General features: G+C 33.5%; 3 protein-coding genes across 3 annotated transcripts in view; 1 reads left to right on the top strand and 2 right to left on the bottom strand.

The window, feature by feature from the left end:
• The first annotated feature begins 10,568 nt into the window (after nucleotides 1–10,568).
• On the top strand, nucleotides 10,569–11,823 carry LOC126880297 (uncharacterized). The gene is made up of 2 exons (XM_050644092.1): nucleotides 10,569–10,668; nucleotides 11,389–11,823. The coding sequence occupies exons 1-2, from the start codon at nucleotides 10,576–10,578 to the stop codon at nucleotides 11,806–11,808; spliced, it is 513 nt and encodes a 170-aa protein (XP_050500049.1). The 5' UTR covers nucleotides 10,569–10,575; the 3' UTR covers nucleotides 11,809–11,823.
• Nucleotides 10,681–13,015, bottom strand: LOC126880296 (uncharacterized). Its single transcript, XM_050644090.1, has 2 exons — nucleotides 12,322–13,015; nucleotides 10,681–11,293 (listed from the first exon to the last, which is right to left on the bottom strand). Exons 1-2 carry the CDS (start codon nucleotides 12,652–12,654, stop codon nucleotides 10,724–10,726), a joined length of 903 nt encoding a protein of 300 aa, XP_050500047.1. The 5' UTR covers nucleotides 12,655–13,015; the 3' UTR covers nucleotides 10,681–10,723.
• Nucleotides 13,016–19,685: 6,670 nt separating this feature from the next.
• LOC114333557 (uncharacterized) overlaps nucleotides 19,686–26,475 on the bottom strand; it is a 69,365-nt gene continuing 62,575 nt past the window's right edge. Inside the window, exon 5 of the mRNA XM_028283446.2 lies at nucleotides 19,686–20,036. Coding sequence (XP_028139247.2) covers nucleotides 19,796–20,036 — 241 coding nt within the window. The 3' untranslated portion in view covers nucleotides 19,686–19,795. The remainder of the gene's footprint in view (nucleotides 20,037–26,475) is intronic.

The following is a 26,475-nucleotide window of genomic DNA, read 5'->3' as shown; positions in this document are numbered from 1 at the left end:
GCGTAAGTTCGCAGAGAATAACGAGTAAAGAAGACACTTCGACACCTTCTGGTATAAGAGAAATATCGATTATGTATGTATATAACTTACAAGATACGGTTTTTATGATACATTCGCTTTAAACTCTGTCTGTGAGATCAGGATTAAAAATAAACTTTAAGGAAACTAAATTTATGACAAATCTCATAATGAGTGGACAATAATACCATACAACAAACAGACACTTACAAGCATCTGGGACACGAGATCAAAATAAGCAAAAACAATCAAACACATGAAATACAGAGGCGAATAGGCCTGATATGGGCAGCACTTGGCAAACTAAGCCATATTCTAATAAGTTCAATTCCCATGGGTCTCAAGCGAAAAGTTTATAACTAATGTGTTTTGCCTGTGCAAACTTATGGAGCAAAGACTTTAACACTGACGCAAAAATCCACTAATAAACTCAGAGTTACACAACGAGCCATGTAACGTGCAATGCTGAAAGTGAGCCCTCGAGTCCACATAACACACCAACAAATCCGGCAAAGATCAGAAGTTCAAGACGTCATCGAAATAATCACGACCCTTAAGTGGAACTGGGCAGGGCACTTAGCCAGAACACAAGAAGACAAATCATAGAATAGAGGCCCAAAAACCTTACACCTAAAGGTAGAAAGGCTTAGGACTAAGTAAGTAAGTAAACTATAAAAGGACGACCACCGACTAGATGGATTGACGACAAAAAAAGAGTAGCGGGAAACTGACTACAAGCAGCCCAGTGTAGAGAAGACTGGAAAGAACTGAGGGAGGCATATGTCCAGCAGTGTACGCGATTGGCTGATTTATGATGATGATGATGCCAAATAAGTAAGCATGACAAAGTTATATACTCTAAAGGGAATATAAATTATACGCTTTATTAGTCTTGAATATTAGGTGGGAAACTCATATGGAAACTAACTAGATCTATTATTTTATCTTGATTTAGTCTAATCTCCCTTATTTATAATATTGACACGGAAATTGTTTACATATTTTAAAGTGTAGAACCTTAAAATGGTATTGTCAGTCACCATTCAATTTTCCTTGTCCACTGCTGTAGATAGATCTTCCTCATAGTTTTCCATCTGTTTCGATTTTCTGCTTGTTGCATCCAGTTTCTCTAGCAACGTTTTAGATCATCAGTCCATCGTATTCGTGAATGACTTCTTCTCTATTGTGCATAATCTCTCAGTCTCTATTTCAGTATTTGCTTTGACAATCTGTTATCTCTCATTCGGGTCACGTGAATTACCCAGTTCTTCAATCTTCGTCATAGCTGGAGGCTTGAAATTTTGTCTCGCAGATAGACCCCAACACAGCAACCTCCATCGTCCTATGACCCTTACGAATCTTTTACTCTTACTCTGTTCTCATTGTCATGGTCAACATTCCCGTTCTGTAAGTCAACGGAAGCACGCATTGGTTAATCAGTGTTTCCCAAGGTGGGGCCTACGCCCCACAGGGGGCAATTTGATAGTTAAGGGGGGCAATTCGAAAATGGACTCGACACGAGTTTAACCCTTTCGCTACTGGTCATTTAAATTCAATGCTAGATTTCGGTACCAAATTTAACGAAAAAGGCGTATAGGTATTTCGCTAGACCAAAATATCAACTGGATTTTTACGACGTCAAGTAAACTTAAAATTTTGAAAAGAGATCAACATTAAAGTATCTGTTTACTGCTCATACTTCAACTAATAATCGTGTTCTTGAGACTAGTTATCAAATTTATTTATTAATCGCCCAAACACCATCAACATTAGCAGTTTTTAACGGTTCTTGAAAGAGATGACAAATATGTAAAAGCTTTGCAACTCAGTAATAATACTGTTAGCAGAAGAATAGATAAAATAAGTGAAGATATTGAAAAACAACTTGTTGAAAAGCTGAAAATAAGAAATTTATCAGTGAAAATGGATTAATCAACTTTAAAAGACAGCGAGACAGTATTGATAACTTACTTAAGATATATGTACTGATAAAGAGTAGCTTGTTGAAAAATTGTTGTTCTGTAAATGATTAGAAAGCACCACTCCAAAGATATACGGGGTGAGTCTCCACTAACGGGACGGAAGATTACAGCGAAATGGTAAAAGATTTGTAAAAATTTTTAAATGAATAGTTTGTAAGTTGATAAAAGCTACATTTTAAAATTATTTTGAAATATACAGGGTGTCCCAATAAATGGCGACGTATCAAAGTTTTATTTTTTCTTATATAATACCCTATATTTTATTACATTTTTTAATTGTCCGCAAAAAATAAGGTACAGTTTCATAAGGCTTCCCTATACCTATGTACAGAGTGTTCAGAGTTATGTTGACTTTCCTTAAAATTTAAAGTTTTAAAGAATGCTTATTCCCAAGTTATTTAAGAAATTATAAAAAAATTACTTTTACATTTCAATAGTTGGATACTGGTTGAATATATTCCATTATTGATTATTGCGCATTTATTTACAGAGTGTTCAAAATTTACAGTTTCATTATTGGATTATTCAATATATCATAATATCGTTATTTTAAATAGAACACCATGTATATTAATAAATAATTATACTAAACAGATTTACTTCTTTCGAATGGTGTATGGATGTCCTATACCTAGGTCTGATAGTTTTTGAGTAATTTGCAATTATTTAAATTCTTAATCTGTAAATCGATTTTAAAACAAAAGATGTAGTTAATTAATGACATTGTCATTTTATTACAGTACGGTCTGATAATTATCAAAAATATAGGCATCCGTGTGTGATATTCAAATTTAATTGTTCCTAAAAATGAACAATCACGCTATCTACGAAATCCACCTAGGTCACCAGGATTGACAAAGATGGATTTTTTAAATTGGGTTTTATTAAAAATATTGTATATTATGCTACACTTCCTACTACTCCAGATGATATGCAATTAAGAATTTCGAACGCTTTTGCATCTATAGCACCATCTATATTAAATAATGTAAGCAAATTATTTGAAGATAAAATCGCTTGTTGTATTGCACAAGAAAGCAAACATTTTGAACATATATTACATAACTGATAATTTTTTTCTTATAGTAAGTTGTGGTTCATTTTGTATTATTTATGTATTTGTTTTAATAAAATTCTTTGCTTCGTTATATATTTAATTATTTTCAATAACGAAAAAATTTATTTTACAAATCAGCAACTAAAAGTATACATTTTTATTTACAACTACACTCGTCTACGCCAACTATGCCAAGATAATGGGTTTAAAAATCGAGAGTGACTCTAAAATAAATATTTTTTAAAATCGATTTACCGTTTAAGAAAATTGTAAATTACGCAAAAACTATGAGTCCTAGTTATAGAACATCCATATACCATTCGAAAGAGGAACCTTTGTTTAGTATAATATTTATTAATATACTGTGTTCTATTTAAAATAAGCATCATATCACACATTGAATAATGCAATAATGAAACTGTAAATTTTGAACACCCTGTAAATAAATGGGCAATAATCAATCATGGAATACATTAATTATAAGATAATTACCAGACCGTACTGTCATGAAATGACAATGCGATACAATGGCATTAATTAACTACATCTTTTGTTTTAAAATGGATTTACAGATTAAGAATTTAAAAAATTGTAAATTACGCAACAACTATGAGACCTAGGTATAGGGCATCCTTATACCATTCGAAAGAAGTAAATTTGCTTAGTATAATTATTTACTAATATACATGGTGTTCTATTTAAAATAAGCATCATATGACACATTGAATGATCCAATAATGAAACTGTAAATTTTGAACACCCTGTAAATAAATGTGTAATAATCAATCATGGAATACATTTAACCAATATCCAACTATTTTGACGTAAAAGCAATTTTTTTTATAATTTCTTAAATAACTTGAGAATAAGCCTTTTTTTAAAACTCTACATTTTAAGAAAAGTCAACATAACTCAGAACACTCTGTACATAGGTATAGGGAAGCCTTATGAAACTATACCTTATTTTTTGCGGACAATTAAAAATTGCAATAAAATATAGGGTGTTCCATAAGAAAAAATATAACTTTGATACGCCGCCATTTATTGGGACACCCTGTATATTTCAAAATAATTTTAAAATGTAGATTTTATCAACTTACAAACCACTAATTAATTTTTTTTTTCAAATCTTTTACCATTTCGATGTAATCTTCCGTCCCGTTAGTGGTGACTCACCCTGTATAATAAGCTAAAAAACTGCTTCACGTGAATGATATACCAATAAAAAAATATAAAATCTTGTGCTGCAGATTGTGCTCCTAATATGATGGACAAGAAAAATGGCTGCTCAAAATTGATGAAAGATGCGAATCCAGGGCCCGGATTATGTACACTCGATACGCATCGTATCCGCCATGTTTTCCCATAAGGCGCTACAGTAAAACATGGCGGATACGATGCGTATCGAGTGTACGTAATCCGGGCCCAGAAATGGTTATTGTGCATTGTGTTATTCATAAGGAAAACTTGGTAGCTAAAATCATCTCGCCTGTTCTAAATGAAGTACTGCATTCAAAGATACCGCCAACTGATACCGCTTTACTTGTTATTGTCAACCATCTGAATATTATAACCCCTGATTTAAAAGAAAAATTTTCTGATTTAAAACAAATTGATTTTGAACATGGATGATGCAGCCAATGTTAGAGGATTTGTCTGATATATCCAACGGCGGATCCAGCAACCTTGTAAGGAGGGGGCAATGAAATAAAAATTTTCTTGTCACTGGCGTACGCAGGATTTTTTTTTGGGATGGGCTGTTATTTTCTTCTTCTCCATGTACCATGTCCTTTCAGAAGGTTGGTTACTATCATAGCTATCTTAATTTTATTCACTGCCACCCTAAATCAACCAAGTTCTTTTTCGTTCTGGACTGCGTGTGCCTGCTATTTTCACTTACATAATATTTTGTAGCAACCTATATTTGAGACCTCTCATTACATGTCCGAAATACTCCAGCTTTTCGTTTCTTGATGCTTTTTATTATCTCAGTAGTCTTGCTGAGATGTTCTAGTATTGTGGAGTTTCGAATCTTGTTCATCCAAGAAACTCTTAAAATTCTTCTATAACGCCCCATCTCGAAATCCTCAACGCGATTTAGGTCGATTTTATTCACAGTCCAAGACACCATACAGTAAGACCGAGAACACGTAGGTGCGAAGTAGAGGGATCCTTAATGCCAATTTAAGATCTCTGTTACATAATACTTCGGACATCCATCTAAAAGCGGCTCCTATTCGGGGGGTGTTATTAAATCTTAATTATCTTTCTTAAAAAAAGTGTCATACGACCGTTTGATAGATTCAGAAATGAAAATATAAGAAGAGAGCTGGAACAAGAATCACAACAAGATCGAAAACAAACAATTGGGCTGGTTTGGCCACATACAACGAATAGAGCAAAATATACTAACAAAAAAGGTACATGAATAGTATGACCAACTAGTTCAAAAAATCCGGGACATGGCCCGAAATACAAAGTCGTGTCCCGGCGTCCCGGACATGTCTTCCGGGCCATCCGAATTTTCAACGTTTTAGCAAAATTCTATTTTGACATTTTGAATACGTTATTCTTCTAAGAATTCACATCGAATTGAATTGGTGGACGAAAAAAGTCGACAATTTCTAGAGTGTAATACTAATACCACATCCAAAACGCATGCATTTTATATCGTGGTATTATAGTGCTGCAAAAACTAAAACGGTTGACTTTATTTCGTTTCTGTACTTTAATTTAATTTTAATTTTTATCGAAAGACGGAAAGCTAGACGTAGAAATTGCAAATAGGATAAAGAAAGCTACGAAAATATATTATGCGATAAATAATACGATACTGGGAAAAAGGGAAATCAGCCAGAAATCAAAAACACATGTATATAATACAATCACAGTACCAACTCCTCTACATACAAGCGAGACATGGGTTACAAATAATAAAAGACATGAAAGTGTCATAAATGCAGTAGAAATGAAGCAGCTGAGAAAAATAGCTGGAAAGACGAAGATGGGCAGAGAAAGAAACGAAAATATCAGAAACGTGCTAAGACAGGAACCAATACAAAACAAAAATTGAAAAAAGAAAACTGAATTGATTTGGACATATAACTAGAATGAACGAGAACAGACTAGTAAAGAAGGTGATAAATTCGAAAAGACAAGCGAAAAGAAGAAGGGGCAGACCTACAAAGGGGTGGATGGAACAAATCTAGGAAATCGGGACCAATAGAGGGAAAACAGCACAGCAGATGAAGGAAATGGCAGGAGACCGGAAGGCGTGGAAAAAATGGGTAAAATATAGATAGGTGATAGCAAAGTCCGACGCTCTTATTGGGCATAAGGACAACGAGAAGAAGAAGAAGTATTTTAACTTATCGTCTCCTGCAAAAAACAATGGCCCGATTTCCATTGAAAAGTCCCGGATTTCAGGTATTTTTTCAGCCTTGTCCCGGATTCGACTGAATTGGAGTTGGCCACACTATACATGAAGCCAAAATGGGAAAAAAAGGGAAGGCCGAGGAAGACCTGAATGAACCAGATCCAGGATGTAGGTAAAAGGAGACAACGTGTGTATAGAGATATGAAGAACCTGGTCACCAATAGAAGCGCTTGGAAGAAATGGATAGGAGGCGGAACCCGACATCCAACGCCCTGAAGAGCACTAAGGATTGTGACTAATAAAGAAAGAAAAAAGTGTCAGTAGACATCAGGCGAAGTCTCAAGGAGGGGGCAATTGACTCCATTGACCCCCCTTGGATCCGCGCTTGGATATATCAAATGTGCAGTATCAAGAAGAACTTGCAGAATTGCAAAATAATGAATCAGGTAAAAATTTATTTAATAAAAAGGGAACGATGGCATGGCTTTGCGAGGAAACAGAAATCAAATATCCAAATCCAACCAAATGTGCAAAAAAACTATTGCTGCCATTTCTATCTTCATATTAATCTGAATGTGAATTCAGTGCTTTAAATGATTTTCTGGTAAAACAAGAAATCAGCTGGGTATAACACAACGTAAAGACTGAAGCTGACCAAATTGGAACCTAATATAAAATCCCTGTGCAGAAAGCATCAAGTACAAGAATTTCACCAAAGTAAAATAATAAATTAATATAGAAAAATCTTTGAATAATTCAAATTTTTAATATTAAAAATTATTTATGTTACAAAGTAGGGGTGCATAGGAATTTTAAAAAGGTTAAGAAGGGCATGTCTCAAAAAAGGTTGGAAAACACTGGGTTAAAGGGTTTTCTTGTAAAACATATTAGGAAGTCGAATGATTTAAAAATATGGTTTAACTTTCCGAAGGTTGCTCAAGTCTTATACGACGATGAATCTCAACGGTTTTAGTATCTTTTCCTATGCGAATCGAATAACCTAATTCGGTATTTATAGGTCATTATCTGGTGTATAGATTTTGTTCTAAATCATATATTCCAGTGACTACAAGATTCGTCATCATCTGGATTTTAGACATATTGATTTTCAATCCCCCTAATAAAGAAAAAATTAGAGCTGATTTAAAAGATCCTCATCCTTTGATCCTCATCCTTCATAATTTATAAGTCGTATGTAGTCTTAAGTTTAGGTTTCTTTTTGCATAGTTCTTTTTAGTCAAATGGAGCTATATAGGTCCTAGACCTCGGCTCCTTTTTCTTCTTTAATAATAATAAAATAATAATAATCCTCATCTGTCCTATCAGTTATTAGCACAACCTTCTTTTTTGTCAACGTTTTTTCCATCCACTCCTAAATGAAGGTATCTCCCAATCGTTTCCATTTTTCTCTATCTTGATCCCTCTACTGTTATTTGCTCTATGGTTTTTTTTTGTAAATATAGGCTATTGATTAGGTATTTTAGAAAGGAACTACAACGTTAACAGGCTTTTATTGTTTAATATAGTCAATGGACCTCTAGATATGAAAAAACCGCGGAGTGTGCGGTTTAGTATCTATTTACAGGTGTGCGTTTTTGAGACAGCGGTGAATTAGTCCCTAGGCACAGGGCGAATTAGGGTGAGTTCTATGCACGTTTGGTACAAACACTTCTACAGTAAAAATTTTCCAGGTTAAATTTACTATCGAAATATCACATTTTAAAGTCAAAAATATTTTTTTTTACAAAAATATATTCAAAAAAAAAGCAAGAAAAGAACACGAAAGGTAGCATTATTGTTTCTTGCCCTATGACTTTTTTCCACGGGGATATAGATATAGCCATTGCTTCACAGAAAAAAAACTTACATCCTTCCTCTTTAAAATGACATTTGGTGTAAGTCTGTGTGATTTATAGTTTCCAAAATATAATTTTTCAAATTTCGCCACTCACAACAATTTTGGGCCATTTTCCTTGTTACTTCGCAAACATTGTTCTGTAACTTTTTTTTACGCAGCTTTAGGTATTTGCAATATTACATATATTAAGAAGAAAAGTCAGTTACCTTTAAAATGTTCTATCGTAGAAAGCTGTTTGAATATTTTTAAGTAAGATATGGTTTTTCAAAATTTTATACTTTTAATGATTTTTGATATATTTTACGATTATTTTTAAATTTCTCATTATAACTTTTTTATTGTATATTTAGGTATATACATTGTTCAATAAAAAGGAAAGCTTATTTTCTTTACTTTAAAATGGTGTATTGTAAAAAATTCGAGGTCTATTTTTAAACAAGATATGCTTTTTCAAATTTTGACATAATATATACACATGTAATAGGTCCCACTAAGTTATTATTAACTTTATGAAAAAAAATTATTCTTTATAAAATTATTCTCTGCATAGTCTAAAACCTAAGATGTAATCATCAGATATAAAATGTTATCAATAGTGTACGAGGTATGTTAAAAAATATGAATTTCGCTCAAGAGTAAATACCTTTATATTTCACAATATCGAAAAGTGTTATTAAGAAAAGTTATTTGGAATTAAAAATTATGTTACAATATGCAATTATATTCTTCTAATTGAAAAAAATTTAAAATTTTAAAATTTTTCTCAAATTACGGATACCCTTGGATATTTTACGGATATCTTGTTTAAAAATAGTACTAGAGGTGATTGCAATACAACATTTTAAAGTAAAGAAAATAAGCTTTTTTTATTCCAAAATGTATATACCTAAATGTACAAGAAAAAAAGTCAATTTGAGAAATTTTAAAAATAATCATAAAAAATATCAAAAATTATTGAGTATCAAAAATATCAAAAAAGTATGAAACCTTGAAAAAGCATAACTTGTTTAAAAATAGTCGTACGACCTTATACAGTAGACCATTTTAAAGGTAATTGACTTCTCTTTCTACTAAATGTACCATTGCATATACCTAGAGATGCGTAGAAAAAAGTTACAGAACAATGTTTGCGAGATAATGGGGAAAATGGCTCAAAAATTCTGTGAGCAGAAAACTTTGAAAAATCCTATTTCGGAAACTGTAACTCATAAAGACTTTTACTAAACGATATTTTAAAGAAGAAGGATGGAAGTTATTTTTCGCTGAAGCAATACCTATACCTATATCTCTGGAAAAAAATTATAGGTCAAAAAACAAAATTGCTTTCTTTCGTGTTTTTTTCTTGTTCTTCTTTTGAATGTATTTTTGTAAAAAAAAAAATACTTTTGACTTTAAAATATGATATTTTGATAGTAAATTGATCCTGGAACAATTTTCCTGTAGAAGTGTTTGTACCAAAAGTGAATGTAACTCACCTTAGTTCACCCTGTGCCTAGGGACTAATTCACCCCTTTCTCAAAAACGCACCCATTTAAATGGTAGCACTCCGCGGTTTTTTCAAATATAGAGGTCCGTTGACCATATGAGACAATAAAATCCCGTTAACGTTGTAGTTCCTTTTAGCTCTCTTATATTGAACATAATCAATAGCTTAATACCTGAATAAACACTAAAAGAAAAAATAATGTGTTCATAAATATGTCAGTGGACATGTTATTATAATTTTGCATTTTTCAAATCAAACTACAATTTTATCCAAATACGCAAGATATTCATTTTTATGTTAGATGATGCCTATTAAGGCGCATCCACATTATGCCATACCTTGCCGATCGGCAAAACCGATTGGTGTCGCTGGTGTCCACACAATATTTGTAGTGTGTACGTAGCAGTTGTACAGTGTTGCGTGTCAATAATGAGTTCAGAAGAGGATGATATGATTCTTGCGGCTGCAGCTGTTGTAATAATTGCCTCTACTTCATATAAACGTCCCAAGAGGTTTTGGGTTCGCCCAAGCCTCAGAAGTCGTAATAGGTACAGTGCCACGTATCTTATGAAAGATTTGATTTCTGACGACGCAGATGAATTAAATTTGGAATATAGATGTGACGCAGGATTCAGAAATTTTTTTCGAATGACCAAAACAGATTTCCAAACATTATTAGATTTGATTGGACCTGTTACTTCAAGAAAAGATACGTCATTTAGAGCAGCAATTCCTGCCTCTGAACGACTTGCAGTTACGCTACGTTTTTTTGCCAGTGGAGATTCCTACCATTCTCTCATGTATACCTTCAAAATATCTAAGCAAACTATTTCAAAATGTGTTGCAGAGGTATGCAAAGCGCTCATAGATGCTCTTCAAGATTACGTAAAGGTAAGAAAAAATAACTATTCATCGTAGTTTGTTATATATTTAAAAATATAAGAAATTACAACGTCAATAAGAGAGTGTGAATGTCCTCATCTTGATTAATAGTAGAAGTTGATGTCGAACTCCGACCACTTAATGTATTGGGGTAATGTCCTGGAGATGGTATTGAATTATGGGCAACATTGAATGATTGCAGTGGATATGCTTGTGGAGTAGATGGCTGAGAATGATTTATGAAATGAGGATTATCGTATTTGCCCATTTCTGCTTCAAATAGAACAGTATTAATTATATTCTGAACGGAAAATCTAGCAAATGGCGACACAATTTTTCGAAGCTTCATTGCAACTTGTTCACCAAACAATGAAAATTCATCCTTTTCAGCCCTTTTAGTAGTAATAGATCGCATAAGATTCACTGCCTCGTTTACAATTGGTAAATTAGTAGCCATACTTTTTCGACCACGGGACTTCACAATGTTAATTGAGTTTGATTTAGATTGAGATTGAGCTGTTGTTCCAACCTCATTTTCGGAACCATCAATGCTCTGTTCCAATACTTGTAGCGACTCTTCTCCATCGTCTGTTTCTACTTCTTGTGAATCTTCTTCCTTTCGTTTTCGTTTACCCTGAAACAAAATATTAATTTCTAAATTAATCCACTTTTTTGCTTTGCAATTTATAGTTCGTTCGTCTGTTTATGGTATGTAACTTTTATTTTCAGATGACTAAAACTAACGAAAGTTGGTACTTTATAGCCAAGCAGTTCAACGACAAATGGAATTTTCCAAATTGTGTCGGAGCTATGGACGGCAAACATATATCAATACAAGCTCCTATAAATTCAGGAACCGATTTTTTCAACTACAAGAGCTTCTTTAGCATTGTCTTGTTCGCTGTTGTAGACGCAAATTATAATTTTATATATGCAAACGTGGGATGTCAGGGACGAATATCGGACGGGGGCGTATTCAACGATTCATATTTCAAAGAGTGCCTTGAAGAAAATACCCTAAACCTTCCACCTGCTTGTTCATTACTAGGACGAAGCACTGATGTTCCATTTGTTTTTGTGGCGGATGACGCATTCCCACTATCAAAAAACATAATGAAGCCATTCGCAGGACATCAGGAAAAAGGTTAAAAAAAATAGAATATTCAACTATCGATTGAGCCGCGTAAGAAGAGTGTCAGAAAATGCTTTTGGCATTTTAAGTGCTGTTTTCCGAGTGCTTCGTAGGCCCATGTTGTTGGAACCAGAAACTGCAACGAACGTAGTTTTGGCCTTAATTCACCTACACAATTTCTTGCGAAAAAACACTTCAAGAAATCTTTACACTCCACCTGGAATGATTGATGTAGAATGTTCGGATACTGGAGCAATTAATCCTGGGCTTTGGAAACGAAATGCTTCCTCTAATGAATTGGTCAGTTTTGGCAGAAGGGCAAGAAGGAGTGGAGCTGCGGCACAAAATGTGAGAAACGAATTGGCCGAATTCTTCATTTCTCAAGAAGGAGCATTGCCTTTTCAATATGATAAATGAAATAAGATATACCAATATGATTATATCAATATTTTTAAATTTATGTATAAATATGAACTCAATTATTAAGAATGAATAAAGTATCTACTACAATGTAAATATGATATACATACCTCTGAATCTTGCGTTACAATAGGTTTATTCTTATCCTTCAGAAATTCCATTAACTTATACGCAAACCATTTACTTTTGTAAGTTTCTACGGTTCCATTACCACTTTTTTCTGAATCTTTCTCTTTTTTTACTTCCCGTGCAAAGTGACTTAAGAGATATCTAATCTTTTTTTCGATTTCCTCTTTCTCCACTCCAAAAGATACGCTTATTTCCAACAATGCATCGCGACGTTTGTTCCGGTCTTTATAATCTGCCAATCGGCTGTTCCACAGAACGGGGCGCTCATGATACATTTCAAGTAGGTTTTGTGTATTTTCTTCATTCCACTCCATTTCCCGAATAACAATAAAGCACACAATTATTGTGAATCGACAGGCCACGAGATGTCTTCGTGATCAATTGCACTGATCCCTCACTGAATGCCGACGAGGATTGCCTACAAAACGTACACACTACACTGATCGGTACGGTTCTCTTTCATCGAGACCGCCATCAATCCGGTTTGGAATCGGTTCGGCTTTCGGCCCCGAACCCAAGCCGCAATTGCGTCCGTACTACATGCGGCTTTGCCGATCGGCAATACCGATCGGCAAGGCATGGCATAATGTGGATGCGCCTTTAGACCATAGTTGATGGTAACGTATATATTTTGGATCTATAGTACCTGATAAAAAAGATGGGCTATGTTTTGGAAAAATGTGACCACTGTGCCCCTGTCTCCCCTACTGAAAAGAGAGACATATTTTTTATTTCTAGCTTTTTTTAAAATAATTTGGTGGAGATCAGATACTTTTACTGAAACATTTTTTTGTTTCACTGGATGTTTGAAATATGCATTAGAATACAACCCTGCAATAAAATTTTTAACTAAAAGGTGCTATTTATATCAAAACTATCGATAATAACAGAAGGCACTTATCAATAAAGGAAATAGCTACACAGTTTTTGATTAGATAAAATAAAAAATTAAGAAAAAATGTCAGTAAGAAGAAATACTCGTTACATGTTTATTAGTTAGACAACAAATTACAATTTTTTGTAAGAAGAAAGCAATGTGCAAATAAGTGATGTACCTATAATTTGTTTCATACAGCTATCATAAATAACAAATAATCATAAAATGGCAACGTCACTGTCCTTAAATGTTAGCAGTAAGCAAGAAATTAGCAGTAGGTACCTAAAGCCGGTCACTCACGATACTGCGGCGTCGTTCAATTTTGTCGAATTCGACTAACTGACAAAAAATTTGATCGTGTGTGATCGTGTATCCAACAAAATCGTTACAATTTTACCGCAGAGAAACTGGTTTTTATGCTGCAGTACTGCAGAATTGATATCATCGACGATTTTGCCGAACGACACCGCAGTATCGTGAGTTGCCGGCTTAAGACAAATATCGTATTGTACCTAATGTAAGCTTCAACTGGTACTGACGTATTCGACTGTGTAAATTTTCATATCTAAAGAGCAACAACTATCTAACCAGTCGAAATCAACTTGATTAAGAGGGTGTTCTATACTTTCACTTATTTATTTATACAGAGGTGTTTTTCCACCAAATATCTTTATCCTTCTTCTTTACGTGCCATCTCCGCGACGAAGGTTGGCAATCATCATTGTTATTCTCACTTTCGACACTACAGCCCGAAAGAGTTCAGTTGAGCTGCATCCAGACATTTTTCTCCTACCTATGCTGCGCCTTCCTTGAATCTTTCCCGCATAATTAATTTTAGGAGTTCATATCTGTCACCACGTGTTATATGACCCAAGTATTGAAGTTTTGCTTATTTTGATGGAATCCAGTATCTCCCTGCTGTTCTGTATTCTCCTTAGTACTTCCTCAATGGTTATTCTGTCTGTCCAGGAGATTCTCAGCATTCTTCGATACGTCCACATCTCAAATGCTTCCAATCTATTGAGGCATTGTTTATTGAGAGTCCATGTCTCCACACCATACAAAAGAACAGAAAATACATAACTTTTTAGTACTCGCTTTCTAAGATCTAGGCTGAGGTCTCTACTACACAATATTTGTTTCATATTAGTGAATGCACTTCTAGCCTTTTCTATTCTAATTCGGATTTCTTTGGTATAATCATTTGTTTCACTAATGTTCGTCCCTCAATAGTTACAATTCTGAACTCGTTCTATCGTCTTATTATTTACGTGTAGATTGATGTTTCTAATATTTTTCTTTGATATAACCATGAATTTCGTTTTCTTTATGTTTAGTGGCAGACCAAATTCTTCACTTGTTGCAAAAACCTTATTGAAAATTCTTTGTAGATCTGTAATAGTTTCTGCTATTAGTATTGTGTCATCGGCGTATCTAATTTCACATATGTGTAGGCCATTTATTTTTATGCCTGCTACTTCATCTTCTAATGCTTTTTTGAATATTTCTTCTGAGTATGCATTAAACAGTGATGGCGACAAGACACAGCCCTGTCTAAGGCCTCTTTTGATTTTTATTTTATTGGTGTTTAAATAATTTTTTCTTATGACAGCTTCTTGTTCATAATACAGATTATTTATTATTCTTATATCCCGTGTGTCGATGTTCTTTGTTCTCAGTAGTTTTATTAACGGATTATGTTTCACCGTATCGAATGCCTTGTTGTAATCTAGGAAGCAGACATAGATGTCCTGGTTTACATCTAGACATCTCTGTATTAGCACATTTACTGCAAATAATGCTTCTCTGGTTCCTTGAGCATTTCTAAATCCGAACTGAGTTTGTCCAATGTCTTGTTCTAATTTTTTGTATATTCTACGATGAATAATCTTTAGAAATACTTTGAGTATGTGGCACATTAGACTGATGGTACGGTGTTCGCAACATTGTCTGGCGATTCTCTTTTTCGCTATAGTCACGAATGTTGATAGAAGCCATTCTTTAGGTAATATACCTGTTCTGTATATGATATTAAATAATTCGACAATTACATGTATATTGCAGCCGGCTATAAGTTGCAATATTTCTGTCGGTATTTCGTCCGGTCCTACAGCTTTCCCAGTTTTCAGTTCTTTAATGGTGTGTTTTACTTCACTTTCTGTTATTTCTGGTCCAGTCTCTTCAACGAAATATTCGTTATCTATTGTGTCTCGGTTATCGTTAAATAGCTGTTCTATATAGTTTGTCCATACCAACAATTTGTTTTCTGCATCCATTACTATCATCCCTTTTCATCAACTAGTATATGTTGTTTGTATTCTGGTTTTCTAGTTAATTCTTTTATTTTCCTGTGTAAATTAAAACTGTCATGTTTATGTTGTAGCGTTTCGATTTCATCACATTTTTCTTTTAACCAATTTTCTTTTGCTATGCGAATTTGTCGCCGTATTTCGTTTTGTGTTTGCTGGTATAACGATTTATTTTTGTTCTTATATGCTCTTCTTTTGTTCATTAAGTTTAGTATTTCGTCTGTCATCCAATCTTTTTTCTTTTCTTTGGGTTTGCGTAGATACTTTTTTGAAGGTTCTATTAAGTCAGCCTTTATTTTTTCCCAGTTTTTGTTAATATTTTCTTCACTGTATTCCCCCTCAATCTGTACGGTGTTTAGACGTTCGTTAATTCTTTCTTTGATATTTCCTCTGATTTCTGGATTTCTTAGTGCACTTATATCAGTTCTTTCTTCTTTTGCTGGTTTCTCTATTCTTTTCATTTTAATTTTCATGTGAGCTACTAAGAGATTATGATTAGATAATATATCTGCTCCAGGTTGTGTTTTGACTGCTGTAATACTATTCCGATATCTTTCTTTGATCATAATATAATAAATTTGATTTCTCATTATCTTTTGGCGATTTTCACGTGTACAAACGTCTATTAGGTAATTCAAAGAACGTATTTGTAACAATCATATTATTCCGTATTAGCCAAAATAGATGAAAATGGTCATGAGAAAAGGGAGATAAAGGCAAGAATAGCTAAAGAAAATAAAAAGTATGGAGCATTACGAACATTAATGAAATCCAAATACTTATCAAGAAAAACAAAAATCAGAATTTATAAGACTGTTATCAGACATACGCATATGTTCATCAGACGTTCACATACGCATGTGAAACATAGGTGCTCAAAAAGTCAGAAACAGACCTTTTAGAAGGATGGGATAAAAAATGCAACGAGCAATATATGGAGGTGTGAAAATAGAAGGTCAGTGGAGAAAAATAACCAATAAAGAATTGGAAGAACTGTATAAAGAGCCAACGATAACGTCGACGATCAAATCACAGATAATACAGTGGGTGATCAAATTCTTAGAGCCACCTAGTAAAATTCAATGTTTTAGAGAAAGGGTATATAATTGAGTTGCATAATATATTAATGCGTTTGTTTACATTTGACTGTCTTGTTACACTTTATGAAAGTGCAATAAATAGTCTGACAATAGTGGTAACACGTGTGTGTGTGTGTGTGTGTGTGTGTGGCAATGCGTGACTCAGATGCCATTGTTTGTCAGTGCTGCCCAGCCTAGCTTGCAACTCATTTGCCTGTTACATATCTTGTATTCTTGGTGTTTAGAGTTATAATAAACTTTGAGAGTTTCCATTGCACTCTAGTGATATTCTGACAGTCTTATACTATTTTTGGTGAATTTAGTAATAGTCCAGGGCGCATCTGTTTTGAGATGGACGTTGAGAGGTGACTCAAATTTTTTTGCAGAAATTGCTTGGAAATAAATCAGATAATAATATTTGAGTTATCCTCCCTCTCAAAAAGGTCCGCAACATTGTTTAAATAATCAAAATGTCAAAAAATGAAAGAAAAATTCGATTTTTGTCTTCGTTTTTTGATTATAACTTTAAAAGTATTTATTTTCGAGAAAAGTTGTACTAACATAAAAGTTGCGTAATTAAATTTCCTACAATACAGAATTAGTTAAAAATTTTAAAAATAGTCACCCTAGTTGCAAAATAGCAATAATTGCGAAAAAACCATACAAAAACAAGTATTCGAATTTTACGTTTTTCAACCATTTATGCTACACTTAGGACCTTTAAATTTCACCCAGAAAAACTTTATGACACAGTAAAATAATATCATAAATTTCATTAAGATCGGTTCAATACATTTTGCAAAATAAATTTTGCAATCCAGCTTTCTCAAAAAAAATCATTTTTTCAAAATGTTACAGGACTGAAAATAAAGCAGATAGAAAGTTTAAATTTTTTTTGCTTATAGAAGTGTACTGTACCTTTCATTTGCAATTTACAAAATTAAAACCGATTAATTACCACGGCGTCAGGAATTTTTTTAAATAAACTTTAGTTTTTGGTGCTACGCGCAAGACAGCGGTGTTCGATTCACACAAGTTGATTTCCACCAAAATTTCTTCCAATCTTTATCTAATATATTATTTTCTTACTCTATATTTTGTTGTATTTTAATATTTTAATTCCACAAAAATCAATCTAATTTTATTATTGTTTGTGAAATATTGTTTAAACAATTGTATATTATGTTTAAAAATAATAAACTTTTATTCTCTTAGTTAAAATATATGAACAAAGAAAGTTTTTGCTAGTTAAAGTGTTATGTCAAAGGATAGAGTATGTGTTTTTGTTTTGCAATAAACAAATTTATTTATTTATATCGAAATGTAATAAAAATTAAAATGTATCAATCATTATCAAAGGTCACTGGAATGTCCAATCAGAGCAAACTATCCACTGTCCTGCGCGTAGCACCAATATTTAATGTTTATTTAAAAAAATTCGTGACGCCGTGGTCTTAATCGATTTAAATTTTTCAAAATTGCAAATGAAAGGTACAGTACACTTCTATCCGCAAAAACAAATTTCAACTTGCTATCTGCTTTATTTTCAGTCCTGTAACATTTTGAAAAACTGAATTTTTTTTGCGAAAGCTGGATTTCAAAATTTATTTTGAAAAATCTATGAAACCGATCTTAACGAAATTTACAATATTGTTTTATTGTATCATAAAGTTTTTCTGGGTGAAATATGAAGGTCCTAAGTGTAGCATAAATGGTTGAAAAACGTAAAATGCGAATACTTGTTTTTGTATGTTTTTTCGCATATTTTTTCGTTTTTTCAACAAGGGTGACTATTTTTTAAATTTTTAACCAACTTTATATTGTAGTAAATTTAATTATGCAACTTTCATGTTAGTACAACTTTTCTCGGAAATGAATACTTTTAAAGTTATAATCAAAAAACGAAGAAAAAAATTAAATTTTTTCTACATTTTTTGACATTTTGATTATTTAAACAATGTTCCGGACCTTTTTGAGAGGGAGTATAATCAAATATTATTATTTGATTTATTTTCAAGCAATTTCTGCAAAAAAATTTGAGTCACCTCGCAACGTCCAAATGTACTAATATTTTTACAGATGCGCCCTGGTCTATAAACATTGCACGTTCGTTACACTAGTGGTATCAGAACATCATGGGGAAGGCCAAAAACATCTCACCAAGCAAAATAGCAGAAATAAAAATTTTATTATTTAACACTAATCACTCCAATAGAAACATACCATCCATTTCTAAAGTTTCAAAGGCAACGTGGATCGTATAAAAAAAATACATACCATTATTAAACAAAGTACAATTTTCTGAGGTGGCTCTAATAATATGTTCACAAACTGTATGATATTTGGGGCACATCGAAAGAATGGGAAGTGAAAGAATACTAAAAAGTGTACTCGCACGAAGACCAATACCAAAGAGAAGGAAAAGAAGGCCAAGAAAAAGATGGAAGGACAATAGGAAGATTTGAAGAAAAGTAACATTGAGATATGAAAAGAACTAGCATTGAACAGAAGTATATGGAATGTGGAGGTGAAGGAGTGTATAAAAAGACTTAAATAGAATAAAATAAAATTTATAAGACTAAAATAAAATGTAATCAGAAATGTAAAAGTTTTAGTCCTAGGCCTACAAGGCCTGTTGAGTGTTGAGCTTAATAAATAAATAATATTATCCCGCATTAATTGCTTTGTCTTTTCCTGTTCTTATGTTTTGGGATCCCAAATTTTCTTTATTTTGTCCCTATATTCTACATTCTTCTTCCTTTTATAAGTTTCCACTCTTTCCAAGCTTTCAAATTTGTATAGATAGACCATCAGTACTACAGGAAGGGGCTTCAGGCTTTTGATACTATTGATTGTTTGGTTCAGTTCATATTTTTATCAACTGTTCTTATAGAATGAATAGAATGAATTTTAAGACTTTTCTTGAATTAGGGAGATAGGAAATAGAATCTTGTTTTGGCAAATAGTGGATGTTATATTTTTACTCACATTATCAAAGTATTCATTTAGATTTTCAGGTATATTTCAGGTATTTTTTAGGTATTTTCTGATAGCTTACAGAGTTTTAAAAACAAAACAAATAAATAATGCTTATTTTATTCAGCTTAACATGAAAAATATAATTTTTATTTAATTTTACACAATCTTTTTAATTTATTTAAACAGTAAATATATAGAAATATATAGGTAATTAATTTACAAGAGTTTTGTTAAGCTGGACCAGTAGTTCCTCAATAATAAACTCGGTTGCATTTGGATTGACTAATTGTTGTAGAAGTTTGTTAATTTCACTTACTACGCCACCTGCTATTAATTTTATTATTGCCTCGATTATGCCTTGTAGTAATGGATGCAGGAATGTAGTTATGAATTCAGATAATATGTTGACTATAATATCTGTAATATTTCCATGGAATTGAACGGAGATATGTCTAAAAGAGAAACAATAGTTATTTATTATATAAGTGTTAAAAATACAATTTTAAGGCACGCATGTGAAGGTTTAGGTTAGGTAATTCGCTTCGCTCATTCTGCAATTCACATGAGTGCCTTAAAATGTACTTTTAACACGTACCTATATCATACAATATGTTTTCTACAAAATATTGTATATTAAAAATGCAATAATACAGTTTAAATTAAATTAAAAAAACCTTAAATCGGGCTTAGAGAGAAATTAAAGATCAATTCTACGAAGACCTTGAAAGAGCATATGATAACTGTGCCAAAAACGATATTAAAATAATCATTGGAGACATGAACGCGCAGATAGGAAAAGAGATTTGCTACCAAGATTATATTGGTAAACACAGCCTTCATGACGTTACTAATGACAATGGTTTAAGACTTAAGTATTAGTATGGCAGCTTCCAAAGATTTAATTGTGGGAAGTACATGTTTTAATCATAAAAATATCTATAAAGCAACTTGGATATCACCAAATGGAAATACCACAAATCAAATTCACTATGTTATAATTGACAGAAGGCACTTTACAAACCTAATGGACGTGAGAAGTTACAGAGGCGCAAATATTGACTCAGACCATTTCATGGTAGAAGCCAAGTTACGACAAAGAATTTCCAATGCCAAGAAAGAAAGGGGCACTAGACAAGTAAAATATAATTTACATATTCTAAAAAATGAAAACATAGAGAAACAGTTCCAGTCAAATATAAAAAAAATCCTAGAACACACCTGGGCAGTCGACCAGTCAAGCACGGAAATGTGGAACAACTGCAAGGAGGCTCTGAAGTTAGCAGCCGAAAGCACCTTGGGAATATTCCGAACCCAAGAAAGAAACGACTGTTTCGACCAAGACTGCAAAAAAAATAACAGATGAAAAGAACAAGGCATTTAGGACCATGCAACAACGGAAAACTAGGACAACAATAGATAGATACAAAAACTTAAGAAGAGAGGAAAAACGCATACACCGAAAAAAGAAACGAGACTCAGAAAATGACATATTAGAACGACTTGAAAGCCATATGAGTCACGGAGAAACAAGAAAGTTCTACCATCAAATAAATACTATTAGAAAAGGATTCAAACCGAGAATCAAATATTGCAATGATATGGAAGGTAACTTACTTACCAACAAAGATGATATCCTGTTACGATGGGTAGGGCACTTTTAAGAGTTGCTGGAAGGGGAACCTACTAACAACATAGAGCTGGAATACCGAAATGAGGAGCTCATGGAACCCCCCTCGGTAGAAGAAGTGAAAATATCTATTGAAAAACTAAGGAACCACAAATCTCCAGGCAGCGATGGCATCCCAGCAGAGTTATTTAAGCACGGTGGAGAGCAGATCACCAAGGTGATGCGAGCAATTGTTTGTAAAATTTGGTCTGAGGAGCAAATGCCTGAAGAATGGAGTTTAGGCTTAATATGCCCGTTACACAAAAAGGGAAACCAACTGAAATGCAATAATTACCGCGGACTAACTCTCCTAAATGTAGCATACAAGATATTGTCAAACATTTTACACGAGAGATTGAAGCCCTATACCGAAACGTTTCTAGGAGAATATCAGGCAGGATTCAGGCGCGGACGTTCAACCATTAACCAGATCTTTCCACTACGACAAATCCTCGAAAAAGCGCAAGAGTTTAACATAGATATGTCGATTTTAAAGCGGCATATGACAGTGTCTTAAGACCAAGTCTTTACAATGCTATGAATGAGTTGAGAATTCCGAAAAAACTCATATCTATGATAAAACTGACAATGGCGAAGATGCTATCAGCAGTAAAAATTCAAAACGACTCGTCAACCCCATTCGAAATACATAAGGGGTTAAGGCAGGGAGATGCGCTGGCGTGTCAGCTTTTTAATGTAGCCTTAGAAAAAGTTGTACGAGACGCTAATTTAGATAGCAGAGGAACAATATTTAATAGATCAGTCCAAATTCTTGCATATGCAGATGACGTGGACATTATAACAAGAACCAGGGCGAGAACTGCGGAAATCCTAACCGATCTAGTAGCAGCAGCAGAACTAATGGGGTTACATATAAATCAAAATAAAACAAAATTCATGGCGACCAACACAAACACAAGAGCTGGAAATGTTGATGCAGATCTAATCATCAATGACCAAAACTTCGAAGCGGTCAAAGAGTTCATATATCTAGGGACATCGGTTAACCCCAATAATGGCACATCTGAGGAAATAAAAAGGCGAATAATAATTGCAAACAGGTGTTATCATGGTCTATCAAAGTACTTATCTAACAAACGTCTGTCTCAAAAAACTCGTATAAGGCTGTATAGAACATTGATAGTCCCCGTTCTCACATATGGTTCAGAGGCATGGACGCTAACTAAAACAGATGAATCCGCTCTATCAATTTTTGAAAGAAAGGTACTACGCAAGATATTCGGAGCGGTTTGTGAGGACGGAATATGAAGGCGTAGATATAACTTTGAACTGCAGAATATCTACAAGCAAACGTTTGGTGGAAAAGATATTATCACTATAATTAAGCGAAATCGCCTGCAGTGGGCAGGACATGTAGCCCGAGCCCCTGAATCGAACATGATAAAAAGGATTCTAACAGCTCAACCCGTGGGAATGAGAAGACGGGGTAGACCAAAGTTGAGGTGGATGGACGGGGTAACACAAGATGCCGAGAAGATCGGAGTCGGCAACTGTAAAGTGCAGGCAAGGGACAGAACAGAATGGCGTAGAACGCTTGAGAAGGTCGAGGCCCTCTAAGGGCTGTAGCACCAGGATGATGATGATGAATAAATGAAATATAAATATTTTGACGTTTGCTTTGAAAATTTGACATTTCACTATTAACTGCAGTGTCTTAAAAATTTTAAAGCACCCAGTTCTTTAAAGTGACAGTTTTAAGGCTCCTATGGAGTGCTAAAAATTTCGTTTTTAACACGTTTGTAGAAAATAGTAATTTTTACTTTTACTATAAAAAAGTTTACTATAAAAGTATTAAATACTTTTAACACGTATATCATACAATATTTTTTCTACAAACGTGTTAAAAATGCAATAACACAGTTTAACCTTTAACTACACGCGCTGGCGTATTTTGTACGCCAAATATAAGAATTCTACTGCAAATATATTCAAAAATTTAATTTTTGAGCTTGTTTATCTTTCTAACCTATCACTTGAATGTGCTTTACAATTTGGTTTTAGTTTCGTTATAATCGGCGTTCTGGGAAGATCGTAATTTACAGTTTACCTATTATTTGTTGTTTCCGGTGGTGGACAATATACGCCACGATTATATTAATATAAGTCGTAATATAAGTACATATTTCAATTGTTATTTAGTCATTATGGCACAAAATATATTTTTCTTTATAAACAATACTTTTTCTCCTGTAAAAAATCACATTACACAAAATGTTTTATTAGTAATTTTATTTATCATGGAATCCAGTTATTCCATGATTCCAGTTATAAATCCCAATTGGCTTACTGAGAAGGAACTCCCAAGTATTCACTGATGCTGAATAAGGTTTATAACAAACAACTAAGTGTATTTTAAAAAAAAAAATAAACAAATCCGCTGTTTTAAAGTGTATTTTCTTGTGGCGTATGAAGTACGCCACGCGTGTAGTTATGTTAGGTATAACTTGATACGCGGGTAGTTAAAGGTTAAATTAAATTTTAAAAAACCTTTTAAAAAACCTTTAATACATTGAAAGGAGATAGTTTTAAATTGCATCGTATATTACGGACCTTAGCAACCATTGTTGACTTAATTGTTTACGGAAGTTTTGAAGCAATTGTACTATTAATATTAATGTTAATAAATGAAATATAAATATTTTGACGTTTGCTTTCAAAATTTGACATTTAACTTTTAACTGCAGTGCCTTAAAAGTTTTAAAGCACCCAGTGCTTTAAAGTTACATTTTTAAGGCTCCTATGGAGTGCTAAAAATTGCATTTTTAACACGTTTCTAGACAAAACATATTAATATATAAAGTGTGGACAATAAATAAGCAGACAAATAAATTAATTGTATTAGTCATGACTGTATGTTGTCTTCAACATAAAACGAGATGCAACCATCTAAGTGGTTGATTATAAAAGACCCAGATTAATACTCGATATTGAAGTTATAATAGACGGTGAGTTTAAAAACTGACCAATTTGCTATGTCGTAACCTTTAACAACACGCAAATGCCAATAAAAAGTGACGTGAAATACTTGGGGATTTACCTAGCCATCGGTCTAACATGGCATAAGCATATTTAGAAAAATCGACTGCAATTGGGACTCATATACAATCATGCCGAAACCTTACTAGGCAAAAAACTGCTTATCTACAAATATGTTCTGAAACCCATCTGGACGTATAGCATCCAAATCTGGGAACTGCCAGCCAAACAAACCTGCGCAAAATTCAGTGGTTTCAATCAAAAGTTCTAAGACAACTCTGCAATACTGCAGGGTAACTTTAACATATTGGTCACCAATATCCTGACACCCCTACAGAGCTGAAGATAAAAAACAGCACAGACACTTTTGACCTCAGCACTAATAGAAACTAAACTAAAACACTAAATTAATGCAATTGTATTTGAATTCTTTTAGGTAATCACCACTGGGTGAATACTGACTGTGTCACTCTCTTAACACCCACATGTACTGTTTATTGTTTTATGTAAAATAGATCGCATATTGACTTCGCAAAAGCATTTGATAATGTGGAGCGCTGGGCAGTAAAGAATTTTCTACAAAACAGCAGAATAGACTACAGATATACCGACTTAATTACAAATATAATACGGCAACAACAACTATTAAGCTAAGTAAGACAAGGAGATACCACCTCGCCCAAGCTATTCAACCAAGCGCTAGCGGCTAGAAGATGTGTTCAAACAACTACACTGGGGTGTCTTCGGTATAAACATAAACGGGCAATATCTGAATCACTTACGATATGCTGATGATATTGTATTAATAACAGAAAGAAGTAAAGAATTACAAAGAATGATGGAAGAACTAGATAGAGAATCGACAAAGATAGGACTGAAGATGAATTACAGTAAAACAAAAACCATGACCAATCAACAAGAAGAACTAATAATTACAGTGGCACAAACAAGAATAGAACAAGTAAAGGAATATATATCTAGGACAAATCACTATATTAATTAAAGAAAATCAGACCGAAGGAATAAAGAGAAGAATAAGATAGGCCTGGGCATTATTCGGAAAACTGTCTTATACACTAAAGAACAGAAAATACCCGCAATACCTAAAAACAAGAGTCTTCAATCAATGCATGTTCCCTGTTCCCATATATGGCTCTCAGACATGCACGTTTACAAAAGATAATATGGAAAAAACAGCAAAGACAGAAAGACCCATGGAAAGACAAATGCTGAACATTAAACTATCAGACAGGAAAAGAAACGAATAGATCCGTAACAAAACAAAAGTGAAAGATGTCTCAACCAAAGTAGCAAAGCTTAAATGGAAGTTCACCTGACACACCCTACGGCAGAAGGATGAAAAGTGGACTGAGATGATTATACATTGGAGAACGTGGAACCACAAACGAAAAAGGGGAAGGCAACAGATGCGATGGTCAGATGACCTGAAGAACCACACTGGGTCAAAATGGATGCAAATGGCCCAAGATAGAGAGGCAGGGAAGAACGAAGAGGATGCCTATATCCAAGGATGGATGTTTAGGGCTGATTAAATAGATAGATGGATCGCAATACAATGGATGTCAAAAAAACGTAGCGCGTGATAAATTGTCCCAACTGGGTACGTGAGAGTATATACCTAGATAGTCGAGATCGCATGACTGCAGACTTGAGAGTGTTATTTTACCGGCAAATATCCAGCAAGTTATAGTAATTTTAATGAAGGAGAGAAATAACGATCTTTTTTATTGCCTTTTAGTTTGTAATTCTAAAAGATTTTTAAAATAAAAGAAGCTTTTAGTAAAAATAGAACGGCAAAAATAGAGGTGTGTGATGTATGGCTTACAGTTTCGTATTAAAGAGTAATAAAATGTTTTACGGCTGTCTGTTAAAACATTTTAGTGAAAATAAAAATATAGGTGTTACATAAAGGGCCGATTTATTGTTTTTTATCGAGTTCGACTTAAATTAACTAACGGCTAGGTTTTGCACTTCCGGTAGGTATTATGTAAATAAAAAATATATAAGAGGTGTATGTGCAGGTTCGAGAAGGCCCGACCGATCATGAATTTTTTTATTGAAACTATGTGTAACTAAATTTGAACATAATATTCAAAAGTTTACAACATTGCTAACGAGGTAACCATTTTGGATAAAAACTTAGAAGACAGAAAAAGTTTAATGGACCTATTTCAAACATCGCAAAGGCGTATGTGTAAATCTGGAGA

This window comes from Diabrotica virgifera, chromosome 2 (genome assembly GCF_917563875.1).
Source record: "Diabrotica virgifera virgifera chromosome 2, PGI_DIABVI_V3a".
NCBI lineage: Eukaryota > Metazoa > Arthropoda > Insecta > Coleoptera > Chrysomelidae > Diabrotica > Diabrotica virgifera.
This window is presented reverse-complemented; position numbering and strand designations above follow the sequence as displayed.